This window comes from Chelon labrosus (assembly GCF_963514085.1).
Source record: "Chelon labrosus genome assembly, chromosome: 19".
Taxonomy (NCBI): Eukaryota; Metazoa; Chordata; class Actinopteri; order Mugiliformes; family Mugilidae; genus Chelon; species Chelon labrosus.
Genome location: NC_140352.1, coordinates 20,010,646 through 20,027,468, shown reverse-complemented (window position 1 = coordinate 20,027,468; position 16,823 = coordinate 20,010,646). Strand labels below are relative to the sequence as shown.

Sequence of the window (16,823 nt, the reverse complement as noted above, 5' to 3'; positions counted from 1 at the left end):
TGGATATAATCAAAAGCTGTGGCGCTGTCTGCAAATGCTTTGTAGTCTAAATTTACCCTCAAACCTCATGTGCCGCAGGAAACTTCCTGTGCATTCTGCGGCGACTGCAGTGCTCTTTCATTCGGTTTTGTCATCCCTGCGTGCTGCTTGCAATCAAGTTCTGACCATCAAAAGTACAATCCTCTGAGTTAACTGACAGCGTTGTGCGAAGGACCCCTTTAAAAAGAGTCTGGCCTGTTTACCCTGGAGCTAAACTATTCCCTTGTGTTCATTTGAACACTGAGGAATGTGAGAATCAACGCAAAGGACATCAAGGCTGGCTGCACTGTTGACACTTCGCCTGTTTAAAGTCGGTCTCAGTTCATTGACACTATCATTATCTATTTACACTGAGATAAGACAGCGGATCTAAGCTCTTTATCATGACGGGAATACAATAATTATCAGGCGGATAATCAATTACTTTATCACCAAAACACTTTCACAGATTAAGCATTTAGAAAAACTGTGGAGCACATGACCCCACCACTATACTATTTTCAGTTCAACGCTGTGAGAAATAAATTATATGCTGAAGTCTGTCACAGGCTAAGTACACAGAGAACAGTAACAAAATTCAAAGGAAACTGAATGTCTGCAGATGTTTATTTAGGTTATAGAGGACGTTACCTTGCAGATGCTGCAGTCACCTTGAGGTTTCTGCCGTCCCCAGCATCAAAGAACTCCCATCAACCAAGGCCAAGTGTGGGGTCGCCTGTGTCTGCACCAAAAAGGTTGCACATCAACACTCTGCAAAGACTACAGTCAGCCAACTGGTGCTTACAGTACGCTCTGATGAGAAGAAATAACTCTCCTTAACAGCAGGTGACAGCAATCTGTACTGATCATTCAAAAGGAGAAACTGGAAGAGCTACGACTAGCTCGGAAACTAGGAAGCTAGGAACAGCTACAAACTGCAGTACAAAGCTGGCCCCTCCTGCAGCATGTCGATCAGTTGGAGAAAGTTTATTCATTCTACATGATCATGAAGATATCTGCATATTGGAATGTTCAGATGAGTCAAAGATGAAAAGGAGATCATGCTTCTTTGGGTGCCCTCCTGACTTTCTTCACTTTGGTTTTCCTACTTGTGCACTGGTTCACTAAGCTAATCAGCCAATCAAGGCAAAATGGCGGCGGCGCAGTCCACACACTGCAAAAACTTTGATCACAGCTCTTTATGGACTGCCCAATATATGGCCAAGCGTCGGGCTTGGTATGTGCTCACACCCATAAAACAGTTGGGTCTACATAGAAAATCTGAGTAAAGCTACATAAACACTGAACGCAAGATTTATCTGAAGAGTAAAAGTATTCATTATGCAGAAAGTGTTAAATTATTATTTACTATATTACTGGAGAGGGATCTAATTGCAATTAATTTATAGTGCTTGCCAGTTTAATCTGCTGATCTAAGTATTACATAATAACATAACATTTAATGGTAAATGAAGTTCAAGTACTTCATAAATATAAGTTCTTACTTTAGTTAAATTCAACTAATGCCTGCATTCTTCAGTCACTATTCAGTGTAAACCAGATGTGTAAATAGATATTTAAACTAATTTGTTGCGTGTGATGCACAAATAGTGAACTGTTAGAAACTGATAGACCTTAAACCTTAAATTCAAACGTGGTAGAGAACCTCCTTTACTTGGGGACAATAGATGCAGCCTCTTCCCTCCATTTTGTTAATGAAAAGTCCCCAGGGCACCCAGCTGTGACCTTTGACCCCAGACACTATAATTAGGTTATATTTGGAGTTGCTGAATGCTAAAAAAAAAATAAAAGCCCTACAAAGGAAAATCTTAAAAGCACTTTTGAATAAGAAGTTGTCACAAATTATCTTAAAAACGCGGATGGCAGTGATAAATTAGATACAACACAATAAACTAAAACACATGTGACCACATGAGAGACACAAAAATAGGAAACACGTAGGCGATATCTTCATGAAGAAATGATTTGAGATCCCGATGGTGAAGATTAAAGCACACAAGAGCAGTGTGAGAGTATTGTGACAGTGGAGCTAAGTGATCTATTACATGTTTAGGAAAGCATTAGAGAGCATTCTCAGGGTGTCTCTGTGCGTTTCCAGCTGCGTTTGCTATCAACCCTGTCTGACTCTGTTTATCTGCTATACGACCCCCTTGTATTCTGTTTCCCACTGGGCTTTACACTAACACACACACACACAGTTACTCTCTCCCTCCGTGTCACACACATAAACACACGCTACGCAGCCAACATGAGAGGCACAATGAGAAATTTACTGTCATACAAACAAACACTTCCACAATCGGGATCCTGAGAAAGTGCAATGAGAGAGCAGGTGTCAGTTTTCACATGCGGCTCTCATGGGGGCTCGGATGGTAAACATCAGCGCGAGTTTTTCCAAGCTCCGAGAGTTGGCTTTTCTCACAGCCTCTGGACGCCATTCGACTCTTGCCTGCAGACCAGACCAGGAGCCCTTCACCTGCATGGGGAGGTGGGAACATGTCAGTTTCGCTGCTCTCACTGACTCATCACGGGGGAGTGGCTCGGCTTGCCTCTTTGCTGCAACACCATGTGTCGCTAGTAGATCTGAAACTGGTTGTGCTTTCACAGCAGACGGCTTAAACATTTCTTTTAAAATCTGATATGATCACTGTCATTGTATAAGGGCCATCACAGCATCAAAATCCACATGGTTAAGTATCTTTGCTCATCTAGAGAAAAAACATCTGAGAAAAAACAATTCCCTATTATAGTGCGTTCTGACATTCAGAATATCAAGGTTTTTCTCATTTGTGTGTCCTTGATTTACCTTAAACTAGTTTCCCATGATCAGCCTCTTAGCTAACCGGGCAAAACATAACACACAGCACAATCCCGAGGCGAGAAGACCATGTTTACTGCCTCTCTGAACGTAGGCCGATTATCAGAGCATCCCGACAAGGTCTTAGATCTCATTACCAGCTGATGGATGACTCTGTGCAGGAAAACAAACAGCGGTGATTTCAGATCTGCCAGATTAGCACTGAGGTGCCATGGGAAGCTGCAAGAAAAGTCTGGGAACGAGGACATCTCAGCTTCTCAACACTGTATCAGGTCGTCCTTCTGTGTTTCAGTCAGGACTTTTGAAATGGCATTCTGCTGATACGGCAAACTTTTCTGAATGATATGCAGTCTGTAGGATTTCCCTCAGTCCAGTATGTCTCTCATAGAGGTTGTGTTCACTCCAATGTCACATTTTGATCCTCCTACTGGATTAGGTCATCAAATCAGCAATACCAGGTTGTTTTTGTGTTACAGAGACAAAAAGTGTAAAGGTTTTAGCCAGCATCTTTCAGAATTCCCTCACCATCGGACATTTAAAGGTTGAAGTTTAGTTAAAAATCTGTTTAAATCCAGTATTCCATTATTAGCACGCTAACTTGAAAGGTTAAACAAGACTTTTATAACGTAACCCTTTGCACATTCACCCAAACACAGAATGAAACATATCATAAATCTGTATTAGTGCCTTTTAAACTACAGTAACTATGTATCTACTATGGGAATATATCTTTCAGAAGTTCTGCAGTTTTGACAGGCCCTTCCGTTTTGAAAAGAGCTGCTTTGTGTGTGAAACAGCGAGAAGAGACAGTGAGAGAAAGTTACACACAATGTCAAGGTTCAATAAATACCACTAACACCACACTGTCACTACATCCTCTCTGTGTTTGGACGTGCCCCCCTCACAGAGGAACACAGCGCACAGAGCAAACAGACACCGAACTAACACATGCACGCAAAGCCTCGTATGCGTACAGCAGCGCTGTTTGAAGACATTCTCATTGGCGAAGTGGTGAGAACGCAGCGGACGCCTAGAGCTCAAACTCCACGGGAATCCGGTTCAGTGGTCAAAAGTACTGGGACAAACAGGCGGCAGTGTTTCATTACAGTCAAAGATGGCTTTGTTCGGAAACAGCCAGGTCTGTTGGTTCACGTACACAGACTGACCTTTAGTAGTAACTGAGGTTGAGGTTAGTTGATGACAAAGACGGTGAAACAGCATGTTGCTACAACGTGGATGAAGGATTCCAGTAATGCAACATCAATGTTCAGTATGTAGTGCTTTTACTATATAAATATAAAACATCTTGATTTTTAGTTGATGTATTGGTGATATGCTGGTGTATCAGTGCCAAAGGCTAGAGTCTCACCAGTCTCCACTGGTTGCCTGGCTACTGGTCTCAGAGCAGTGTAACAACAGACTATTAGAGTGCTATTTGATTCTTATATTTACATCCTTTCTGCAAATACAAGAAGCTAGGGAGTCAGTACCTTCCCAGTAAAGTCCCGTCTGCTCTAACTGGTCAGTTCTGATGGCCTGAACAGGAACATGTTAAAGAGGAGATTTGAAGCCAGCAGCCAGTGCTGCTGGTGAAGAAGAGCTGCAGGGTGTAGGCACATGGAAATTGAGAAAACGTTTCACCGGATACACAATTAGTACATGCCCCCAAGTGCAAGATGAGTCATTTTCAAGAAAACTGACACTTGAAATGGGCCGGTAACCACCACTAAATGTCATTATTCAACACATCACATCTACTTTGGATGAGGATAGTCTTTGCTATCACTATCTGGATAAGAAACTTTATTAAACCCAGAGGGGAAAATCTGCATATATAACGGGGCAAGGGTGCAAGGGCAAAAACACAAGTTAGATACAAATAAATCTAAAAAGTACGAGAAAACCTATGTAAGAGTAAATATATTAAGGGTACAACATATATTTACAGACTGTGTCAAGCTTTAGTAGCTAACTAACTACAGTTTGGTGAGAAACCAACCAAAATAGGTTAGTCAGGTTCGCTGTATTTCCTAAAAAGTCATGTTATTTCTTTATTCTCTCACTTACTTTGGTAGAGTAGCAATAAAATAGTTGAAAGCCACATTATATCAGTATGGTTGAAGTTTACAATCCTTCTGTGGGTTACACTACATAAAAGCACTGAATATGATCCAGATTCAATAAAACTGTAGCTCAGGTGGCATCAAGGTCACATGGCGTGTGTCTGCTTTTGTTTTAGTGGTCACTTGCCTGATTACTGGCATGCTGATGTGTTTGACAAAGTGTGTAAATTGGACTGTCCCAGTCTGAACACTGTGTGCACACGTGGAGGCTATGACATACTTGTGAAGTGCATAACTAACTTTAAGCACTAATATATTCATTTTTCTTTGAACGAGTCACCCCCCGTCGCTTTGTGCTTTAAACTCCGCTGCTTTGAAATGCCCTGCGGAAAACAAAGGCCGGTCCTGCGGCAGACAATAAAGCAGCTGGATTTCTGCACATGTGCCTTTGTGGCGGTCTGAGGCCTTGTCATAACTCCATCGGAGGGGCACAGACATGCATTCATCTTGCACACGCATGCAAACGCGCGCGCATACACGCACACATACGTAAGCAAAAGTCGCTGACTCGGTCAGATGGATGGCAGCGTTAGCACAAAAGAATATTTGATTTGGTTATAAATACCGCAACATGAAAGGGAAGCCCAGTGGGGGAAAGGGCAAAGAGCACAGCAACCAGGGGAGGCCAAACCTTCAACATCGCCACCATCATATATGGTGTCTGAAAATCAAGTTGGCAAAACTGAACTGTGACCACTTCTTTATAGCTTCTCTTTTCCCCCCCCTATTTAATTTGATTTGGCCTGCATTTACTTTAAAGCACACGAAGAGAAATGTATTTTCCAACAATTCAAAGGTCCTTGAAATAACCGGAGCATTGTTGAAATGCTGCAGAAAGAAGCAGCTAGACTATGGAAAAAATCAAGGGAAAGTTTAACTGATTAAAAAGGCCCCCTTTAATAATTTAACCACTTCAGTGCTTATTTAAGTCTTAAGAAACATGCCTTTACTCAATCACAAAGCAGCAAAGAGACATTTTCTACTTCACTCACAAATGTCCTTAGCCTGTGGTTGTCTCACCTGGATGTTTGACCTTTGCAGGAATAAGATATGTGCAATGTTTGACATTGAAAGTCTGTTTTTATCTTCTTCTGCTGAAGGACAAGTTCCTCAGCAGTCACTTTAAAACTAAGCTAACTATGGAAACTTATGGTGCATTTTGCAACAAACATAAAAGAAAATTACCAAATTATATATTTTATAAAGAGTATTTTAAGTAAATGTATAATAAAATTAAAGGTAATTAAAGTTGGAAAAACATATCAGACATAAATGATTGATTAAAGTAGAGTAGCTTCTGTCCTAAACGTTTCTATAGTGGGTCTCTGAGCTGCAACAGTGTCTGGAAACGCACCAAGTTAATTTGTATTTTCAGTGCAGACAGGTCCAACACAATAGCTAATTGTAACTTGGTTTATCCTTGCATACAGTTACTCTCTCTGCGGGTCAGACGTGCCTCCCCCCTCCTCTGTGTGAGTGGTTTAAAGTTTCTCTCCTCGAGCTCTGATTGGTCCGTGAAGTTTTTCTGAGGGGGAATAACTTCAGAGCTCCGAGGATCCTGACGCACAGCAGCCCGGAGAGCGAGAGTAGTTGTGTTCTCTTATCGTGCGCCATCGGGGTAAGAGGATACAAAGTTATGGAGGTTGTAGGACATAGTATGTTATTTGTTTAGTAGGGGATTTGAACTCATCAAGGTTTAGGACACCGCGGCTTTGGAATAGTCTTTTTGATATTTTTTTTTACAGTTCGCGTCATCCACCAGCGAGAATGTCTGCTTGTGGGGTTTGGATTAACGCAATGTGGATTTTACTTTTTGCCATTTTTGACGTGACCCTTTCAAATTACTCAGAGGACCAGTGCAGCTGGAGAGGCAGGCAAGTGTTTCAACTTTTCACATTTGATCGGTGGTGCTTGTGCATTTGACGCACTGAGCTGATTGTGCAATAAAATAAAATAAAATGTGCGTCTCAGAGATGCTACAGGTGTTAGTTGTTGTTTTAGAGCGAGTGGTCGCGGGTGGAGGACAGTGCTCATCCTGGACGCAGCGTGTCGAAACTTGCCATTAGGGCGCAATTAAAATGTTTGTGGTGCACTGCAGCGATTGCGCCTCTGGGCTGTCCGCAGGAGGCATGGAGGGTCCAGACAGGCAGGAGACAAGAGGATTAATTCAGACACACACACCCCTAACCCTAAGAAAAAACACACTGTAGATGTAGCTGTTGAAGTTTTCTTATAAAAACCATACTGTTAGAATATATCAGAGAACTTTTAACTTATTTAAAGTTTGGCCCCTAAGACGATGAAGGGCCCTTAGCATCACAATTTACCAGTAGGTGGCGCTTTCTCTGAGTTCGTCCTTATGTCTTAAAGTTCTACTAATGCTGGATTATTTCAAATTATTCAACTCAGTTTTAGGTTGCCACTGATTGAAAAAAAGTGGTTTCTTGTTAAGGATTACATTTAAACTAGCTCAAACCATTCTGCCGTTAAGTTTGATGAAAGTTTGCAGTTTTATAAATCTACATAATCTTTATTTAACCGTGTTTCCCCTCTTCTTTTCCCCTCACAGTGGTTTGTCTCAGCAGCAGGGCAGCGTGGAGCAGATCTCCCTCCACTGCTCCGAGGGCACGCTGGACTGGCTGTATCCCAAAGGAGCCCTGCGCCTCACCCTCTCGCCTCGCCTGCCCTCCGTGGCGGTGGGCCCCGGCGGCAGCAGCTCGGGCCTCATCACGGCCTGCGTCAAGCCGTCGGAGCAGTTCCACGGAGCCCAGCTTTACCTGGAGAGGGACGGGGTCCTGGAGCTCCTGGTGGGGGACCGGCTGGAGACCTCCCCGCCTCCGAGGGTGCGCTGCTTCAGCCGGCTGCCCGGGGAGAGGGTGGCCCTCTTCCTGCAAGCTACGCCTCATCAGGACATCAGCAGGAGGATCGCCTCCTTCCGCTACGAGCTGAGAGGGGACTGGACAGCTCGACTGTCGCTGGACTCCAGCCCCATTGGCAGTGAAGGTGAGGGATTTATGGAGCATTAAGGCGAGGTTTTCTGCCTCCATTTGTCATTTCTGGGTAATAGATCAGTAAGCGCCAAACAGCTTTCCGACCGGTTTTATCTTTTTGCAGCAACTTATAATCTTTGTGTCAGTTGCACCTGAAAATGGAAAGTTCCAAAAACCTGACTCCTCTGTCCCACACAACTACTCTCCTTCCTTCCTTAATGTTTGGGAATTGCATTCTTTTTGACCCACCAGTGATGACATTACACCCCGTAAAACCCTCTCTGTAGATGAGTCATAATTCAGAGCAGGCCTCTGTGGGCTGGTTGGACTTTCCACGGCCCATGCAGAGCGCAGAGAGGAGGAAGTGGCCAAACTTTCCACAGAGGCGTGCTGGCTTGGAGCAGGAGAGGGGGAGCTGTGGAGTGGGGAGGAGGGGCACAAAAGCACAGTATGTGGGGCTTTCTCCAGAGTCCAGAGCCCTTTGAATGGGTGCCGCATGAGTATTCTGGGATTACTGCCGTCGCCTAGGCGACAGGGAGGCCTCTGCCCAGCTGAGATGCTCCCCTCTTTTGTTGAGCTGCCTCTCTGTGGGGAGACTTGTCTGTAGGAGTATGCTCCCCCCACCCCTACATCTTTCTCATACACACACACACACACACACACACTGATTAGGTTGGGAAGAGGGGGTTTGCTGTGGACTAGAGAGGAAGGAATCTCATTTATCAAGAGGTTTTCACTGAGGAGAATGTGTGGGGTGGGCAAGGGGCCTCCAAATAACCACAAGGAGAACTTTAAAAAATGCCAAGACTTTTTTCTTCCAGCCAGAGTTCAGTTAGCGCAGGCAGCCAGTGCTTTAGTTTTTTGTTTTTTTTTCGTGTACGTCCAATTTTAGGCAATTTTAGTTAAAAAATAAATAAATAAAAAATGTGACATGGTGTCTTTTTCTTTAACAAAAAGTGTAAATTCTTTACTAAAAAGAGAGAGCGGTATTTTTGAAGAAGTGGGCTCATGCCTCTCCTTTGAAGTCCTCCCCCACCCCCACTCTTCGGCCCCTGTCTAGCCTTTGATGAGGTGTGACTGTAGACACCCTGGAAGGCTCATGGGAGAGGGGGTTTCATTTGGCCTTTAAATTGTCTGCAGTGGAAGAGTCTCACACCTTAAAGCTCCTCTGGTCCTCCTCTGCCAACTGTAAAAGTAGCAGCTGTCTGTTAGGAGCGCTGATTTGTAACCCGTTTTTGCACAGCACAGAGTTTAAGGCCTGGTATCAAATCTCACATTCCTGTGCATGTGACTGGAAATGCAGACTTTGATTTCCAGGATATTAGCATAAAGGTGTTTAAAGTCTTGTATGAGGTCACCAACTGACTCTTTTCTTTCTTCTTCCTCCCCTTGTTGTTTCTCCAGATGCCTGCAGACCCTGCAACAACACAGAGATTCTGATGGCTGTTTGCACCAGTGACTTCGGTAAGTTACCACATATAAAGACAACATAAGAATAAAAATCCCCTCTCAGATTCGTCCAACTTATTAAACCACCAAATGCCAAGAAGTCCTTGAAGCAAAGCCACAGAGTGTAATGATTTCTGCTCAGGTTCTCCAAATCGGTTGTGTCGAATTGGTTTAACACCCCCGTGCCTCCAAATCCGCTCCTCTGAAAAGTGCAAAGGTTAAAGTTGAAACGGCAAATCTCTGCATCCCCCAAATACACACCCACAGGAACCCCTACTGAAGGCACTGTAGTGGACTAATCCTAACATCACCCCCCCAGAGAAGGAGCAGTGGACTAATCTGCAGGCCTCTGATTGAGTTGTAATGGGACTGAGGAGAAGTTCAGCTGGCAACAAAAGTTAGAGGGATTAGTGAACAGGCCAGGGTCTTACGGCTTTCCATAAAGAACCATATCTGAACCAAGGGGGAAATAGGACAATGCATGCAATTTGCAAGTTGTTATTCACTTTGACGTACCTTAAAAGAATGTGTTATAAAGTAATAAAAGGATTTAAATTAACGTGAATGTCTTGCTCTTCCCCAGTGGTGCGAGGTAACATCCGGTCGGTGGAGGAAGATGAGAACTTGCGGGCGGCAGTGATCAAGGTCAGCGCCACCCGTGTGTTTCGTCAGAAGTACGCCCTGTTCACCGGCAACAGTCGCCTGGCCAGCCGGGGCGAGATCAGGACTCTGCTCCAGTGCGGCGTCAAACCAGGACCCGGGAGCTTCCTCTTCACTGGCCGGGTCCACTTCGGCGAGGCCTGGCTGGGCTGCGCTCCCCGCTATAAGGACTTCCAGAGAGCTTACACTATAGCCAAAGCAGCCCAGCAGATACCCTGTGAACTGCCGGTGGACTGAAACAAAAACTCTGCGGCAGCTCATCTACCATGCAGAATTGAAGCTGTGCCGAAAGCCCGGCCAAGCTCAGCGCCGCTCCGGGAAGAAGCCACGATGTGCAAATGTTGGCCGGCGTCGCCACAGAACCGCTGATGGATATCATCGTCTTCCCGGAGGACTGAGGAGTGAAATGGACTTTTCCCGACACCATTTCAGTGCAATATGCAGCCAGCTGGTCCAAAAGACCTGGCTGAGTCATTACTTGAGGGAAATGGTTGGACAGATTCACAAACAGTGATGCCACAAAGCTGGTCAAAGTAAAATTGGAAAGCTTTCCATTCGGGGTACAATAGGTCAAGCCATTAATTGAGGCAAACTGAGAGTCATTACTTTGAAACTCAGGAAAATTCATTAAAGTTCTGGAAGATGTTGCCGTTGAAGATCTCAAAATGTCTCTTCCCCACAGATTATTTGTTCAGATAATGTTTAGCCATGGGAAAGAGATGCTTAACTGGCTTCCTGTGTACTGGGGTCGTCTTCAGTGTTACTATTAACAAGGAGATTATTATAAAGTCCTCAATAAAGGAATTGTAAAAAAAAAAAAAAAAGAAAAGATTTGCACTGATAAAGGAAAGGGAATGATCTGGAAAGTGACGCTGCAAGCACTAAAAACCAAATAAAAAGCAACTATATGTAGCATAGCGGAGCGGATTTAATATATGTACAGATAATGTGAGCATGTACAGTGGTGACACAAGTTTCACAGCTCAATGTAGTGCTTAAAGCACTTTCACATTCCAGCCAGTTTGAGATTTTACTTCTGCAAGAAAGAAGTGCTGCTCTGAATGAGAGATTTTCTATATTAAACAAGATGTCGTGTTTAATTTGAGTAGCACGCCACAACTAATTGGACTGTAATTGGCTATAAAGGATATTTAAAAATGGGTTCAGTTGCGAGGGTCTTGCCAAAGCAGTTTGAAATCTGGTTATTTCCCGCTCTCTGTTGTCATATTTTGAGAAGTAAAATAAAATGCTGAATTGTGTATAATAGCTATGTTCATATAATTAAAGACAATAGCCATCCACCATAACTGAAGTCCAGTACAGGATACAAAGGTGACAGCGTGGAGAAGGAAGACTCAACTGGACGAGGCTAGCTCACTAGAAAATACAAAATATGCATCTGATGTGTAAACTTCTGTTCTGTTAAGTGATGTAATGTGCACTATATCGACACGGAGAAGGGGGTCATACCAAATTACCACATTGTGCTGATGTCTTAAATGCATACACTGCCATTTTTGTTGTGTCTGATGTGAATATGTGTTAATATTAATGTGAATGTAAATATGTCGATAAGAAATTCTAGGAACAAAGGAATGAAACTGCATTGTCTCAGTATTGTGGATTATTTCTATGTTGGTCTGTGATATTAAAATATTCTGTTAAGAAAATTTATTTCTTCTCCTTTTATTTATTTTCTTCTCAAAGCACTTTAAGCCAATTCTTTAAGGAATTCTAGAAAGCACCCACCTAACACATCAAAACAGTTTAGTCTACATTAGAGCAGCAAAGTCCAAAGGTTTCCTCCGCGGTAAAAGTTTCTCAGACATAAGTCAGTTTTAAGTACTCATGAATCAGATTCCTGAAAGCTTGGAACAAATGACATGCCCGAGAGAGCGAAAGAGCCTGAAAGGCGGAGAGATTTAGGGACTGTTTTCGAAACCCTGAGGGCGTTTGGACAGGGAAGGAGGTAAAAAAACAGCAGTTGGAATTCTGTTGTCCTCGGTCTCCCGTTTTAAGGATTCAGGAAGCAATAAATTCCCATTAAGGGAGCAGCATGGCAGACTAGGCTGAGCCGAGGTGCCACACAGTCGCACACTTCATCCTGACCAAACGTGTGCGCAAGGACACAAGCCAGTACCTCCTCCAAGCTACGGCCTTCAACCTGAAGCCTTTTGTTCTCTCAAATTTGATCCAACCTGTGGCCTCATATAGCACATCTGTTATAGTCATGGCTGACTGTGGTACATTCTCTGCTCGGTGGATAAAACAGACACATTCATATTCCTGAACCACCACCTGTTTCTCCTCCATGCAAAATTCCGCATGAACATGAACTGCACACACACCTCAGTTAAATCTCAGATTTACAGCGTGCAGAAGTAAATCCGAAGTAAAAAGAGCAGCTGGGGAATTTATATGGTTTTCAGGTTAAATGGGAAAGAATCACAAAAGCTCGACATGCTTCCTGCGTCCGGCCCGCTATCTTCCCAGAGAGAGGCGGCCGCTTTGCTACTGCACCGGGAGCTCATGCGAGTGAACCTTCAACCTCCTCAGCCATTTACTGCCTCAGTGCACCTTTAAAACATCCTGTAGCCAGGGGGCCCCGAGCCGCCCAGTGCCGCACACACATCCACATATGTATACACTCTCCTGCCCCTCCTTTCCAGTCCATCTGAGGTTACTGCTGCAGGCCTGATAAGCCAAAACAAAGAGCATTCAGATTATACTCCTAATACATCATGTGGCATTTTGACAAAGCTCAACTTGCTGCATTGTTGTCAGTTCTTTGCGACCCCGGCTTGAACCCCTAAACATTAATGTCAGTGCAGTTTGGTTATATTTATGTGAAATAAAAGCCATTGTCATTGCTGACAAATGCGCGCACCACGCAGAATCCAAATAGAGAAACAAAGAAAAGGTTTTCTATAAACAACTTTATCGGAAGAACTGGCACTGTTAACGACTGCCTGTACCCTTTCAATGCTGACTGATTTTCATTTGTTCAGTGGCGACTCTGCAGACTCTCGCAGACACACAATAAACCCAATCCTTTCTTTATTCTGTCCTATAGTGCGAGGCATGGAGGCGAGGACACGGCAAAGCAGGAAGCACTCAGGAAAGTAGAATCCAAAGAGGTGGAAGAGAGTTGTTGGGTGTGGATTCGTATAAGCTCCTGGGAGAGTTTTAGGGAAATGACCGGAGACAAAGCTCCAGAGATGAGAGTACAGGCAGGGGAAAGGTACGCCTGGTCTCAGTACAGAATAACACCGCACCCAGTGTTTCCAGCAAAAACTCCTCCTGTAATCTAACCATAGAACAGTTCATAAATTAGCGCTGCAAACCCTTGATCAAACAGACATGAGCAACATACACCAATCAGGCATAACATTATGATCACCTTCCTAATATTGTGTAGGTCTCCCTTGTGCCTCCAAAACAGTTGTGTCTCATCAGATAATGGACATGGGCCTTCTGAGGGTGTCCTGTGGTGTCTGGCAACAGAATGTTGTTAGTGGGGGCCTTTGGGTCCTATGGGTTGAGGGGAGGGGCCTCTGTGGATCATCCCACAGAGATCAGTTTGGGATCTAGTGAATTTGGAGGCCAGGTAAACACATTGTGCTGTTCTTCATGTTTTTATTTTTTTTTAGTTGTTCCTAAACCATTTCTTTGTGTGTGTGCCATCAAGGAGTGTCATTGCTATGGGGTGGGGGTGCCTGGTCTGGTCTAGGTGGGTGGCACATGTCTAAGTAACATCCACATGAATGCCAGGTCCAAAAGTTTCCCAGCAGAACATTGTATTGATGCAAGATGATCAGTGTCATTTACTTCTCCTGTCAGTGGTTTTAATGTTGTGGCTGATCGGTATACATGTGTGGTTATACATAAGCAAAAAACTGGTTCCATCTAGCTATCTAGCTATCAACTAAATTGTCAGTTTGGCCAAATCTGAAACCAGCTTTACTTGTATTTGTATAACTGAAGGTAATTACTTCTGTATCTTGTATAAACCAGTGTCCAGGTGACAGTCATTTCTGCTTTTCTTTCGGTATACAGTAAAGAGTGTCACACTTCTCCCTCTGGATGATTTTCCACTGGAGAAGTCCATCCATGGGTTTCGTCACCCAGACGTTCCCACAGCCTGGTCCACAGCTGCTGGTTGTTGTGCTGCTGTGGATCCAAAACAGCGGTTGCGACGCTCTTACACGCTCACACGATCTCAAATCGCTCCCCTTGTGCCAAACGGCACTTGAGGCTGTTGAGTCTCTGCCATTCTGTGGCTGCTTCTTCTTTTTCCAGTGATTCACTAGCGTGGCAGGTGAGAAAGAGCTTGGTGCTCATTGTGTACAGTACATTGATGACTGTGGTTCCAGCTGTCTTTCAAAGACTTCCAGGCGAGACATAACAATCCATTCTGCACTAGATTGTGGCTATGTGTTGTGTTCATCTAGTTTCATGTAGCTTTTTGCTTCTATCCCAATTTGGCTTAAATGGCTTGTACATTATAAGCTAGGTTAGTAAGAAGTGATAAAGAAACAGCTGTGAATCTGAATGACTTATTTCCATATAAAAAAAATAATTTTCCATGGCCAGTCCACAGCGTGGTGCGTCGGCCTCTTCCTGTGACTCAGTGGTTGTGCATCTTGCAGCCTTGCCATCAGCTCAGCACCAGCTGAGACTCTCTGGCCACACGTTGGCATCCCAGATTCCCAGCTGACAATTCCTCGTTCCCGTAACACCCCGTAACAGCTGGAAGTGATGAAACTGTGAACGATCAGGTCTGAGAACTTGATCTGCACTTATTCTCATCCTCGGGCTAGAAAAATCAAACAATGAACTTCATGCCCCGCTTCTACTTTAACGGGAGTCATTTTTCAGTGCAATAAGTTTTAAAAAGCACTGAGTCACTCCGCTCGTTTTGCAGAGGGCTGTTTGCAAAAAAACTGATGAGCACAGAGTAGGCTCTATTCACATAGCAGAGCGACGACTGAAGAGAATAACATGGTCAGCTTTAAAGCAGAGTGGGCAGTTTGGCGAGGTTGAGAGGTCAAGACAGAATAGGGAACAAGTGTACTGGGTGCAAGAGCATGTTTATCTGGCCGTGTTATCCCTCTGAAGTACTGAAGGGAGGAGAGCGAGGAGCCCCCTTTGTTCCTCAAGAGCCTGCAGATGGCTGTAATCCCTTCCCAAATGCACACTGAAAATCAATCAAGGCAGGGTGGACATGGTGTATGGGTGTGGAGGCGGGCGACACTTTTCTCAGGGAGGGAGGGGGTCCCACCAAGAAACACAAGTTCGGTCAAACAAGCGTCTTTGGGGCCTTCCCGCCAAAAAAAGTATTGTAAGTAAAGACAGAGGGAATGAATTGCAACCCCCTCCATTGAAGGGCCGCTTGCTAACCCTCGGCTTGAGCCTAACACAGCTGCCATCTCCTCAGCGTATCCTGGGGCTGACATCGCCTGCAGGGGGTACAACCACAAAAACCTCCAAACACTGACATCACACTCTAATAATGCTACTTAGAGACATTCATTTGAGATGCGTCCTAACCACTTGGTTTTACCAAAACCTATTTAGGCATGTGCTTGGCACTAGACGAGAGACGCTAGGAACACCAAAGTCATGCAGTAACATCCTCTGGGTACTGTGGATACCAGTACAACATTTAATGGCAATCCATCCAACTATTTTCAAGAGAGTTCACTGAAGGAGAAAAAGGTGACCCCCATGTTGGCACAAGTGAAAAAAGCCAGGGCATCAATTCATCCTCTGGAGACCAAGAAAGTCTGTACAAAAATTCACATAAGAATTGAGATTACTGTGCATGAATAGGTTTTGATATGCAGCCAGTGACTCTAGATAATGATGGATGAACCCACAGGATTCCTGAAGCAGCTTTAAAGCAGAGTGGTGGGTCAACTTGGCAAGGCCTCAAACTTGGTTTGTACCTTCGCAACCAGTTTATGCAGAGGGGGCTATGCCGGTGAAAGTGAGTTAGTTTCATTAAAATCCCTTTAGAACAGAACATAGAGAAGGCGTCTATAAATTAAGCTTTACACCGAACTCCCAGCTGATTCAAAACTGGGCAAAGAAGTGGCACGTGAGTGGAGTTGATGTGTGTGGATGACACCAAGGCAGACAGCTGGCGACATCAGGACACCAACCTGACACTGAAGGAAACCACTCACTTATTTATGAATAACTTTAAACCTTAATATAATTTAAAAGGGAGCATATAAGAATTCACCTCAGAACTGTTGACATCAGTTTGGAAATTAGCAAAACAGACCAAGGCCGTCTTTTTGTAAACATTTTAACATGGAGGCCTTTGGGGACTGATTGGCTCTTGGAGGCACAGCCTCTGTGGTACAGAGCAAGGCTACCAACATAACTACTGATTGAAACATTCACTAAAGTCTATATTCTTAATCAACAGTTTTCAGTTGCTCCTTCGCTAAAATCGTCCTGTCGTCTTCTCCCTCATGTGGCTGACGTAAGCCTTCCGGATACTAGAGCTCAGACTGAGAGTCGGCCCACTACAGCGAAGAACACACCTGTTTTCTCTGGGCCCTCAGACCTTGCCAATTAACTGCCAGGATTATAGTTTTCTGACAAAACCTTTCTGATTGTCAACACAAAAGGGAAAAACTTCTCTGGCAGATAAGCTGAGTTATTCTCTACCTACCTGCCACCCAGTCTCAGTTTCTCCCATCTAATCTTGCACGCTGAGAGCAGCAGCCTGCC

General features: G+C 44.2%; 1 protein-coding gene across 1 annotated transcript; it reads left to right on the top strand.

Moving 5' to 3' along the window:
* The first annotated feature begins 6,470 nt into the window (after positions 1-6,470).
* Positions 6,471-11,817, top strand: metrn (meteorin, glial cell differentiation regulator). Its single transcript, XM_084568336.1, has 4 exons — positions 6,471-6,854; positions 7,550-7,983; positions 9,375-9,434; positions 10,003-11,817. Exons 1-4 carry the CDS (start codon positions 6,748-6,750, stop codon positions 10,314-10,316), a joined length of 915 nt encoding a protein of 304 aa, XP_084424462.1. The 5' UTR covers positions 6,471-6,747; the 3' UTR covers positions 10,317-11,817.
* Positions 11,818-16,823: the final 5,006 nt, after the last annotated feature.

What these genes read in the sequence shown, in the direction of transcription:
- metrn (XM_084568336.1), top strand. Translation starts at nt 6,748, where the DNA reads ATGTCTGCTTGTGGGGTTTGGATTAACGCAATGTGGATTTTACTTTTT. An exon ending in CAGTGCAGCTGGAGAGGCAG is followed by an intron (nt 6,855 to 7,549) that starts GCAAGTGTTTCA and finishes TTCCCCTCACAG; the next exon opens with TGGTTTGTCTCAGCAGCAGG. An exon ending in CAGCCCCATTGGCAGTGAAG is followed by an intron (nt 7,984 to 9,374) that starts GTGAGGGATTTA and finishes TTGTTTCTCCAG; the next exon opens with ATGCCTGCAGACCCTGCAAC.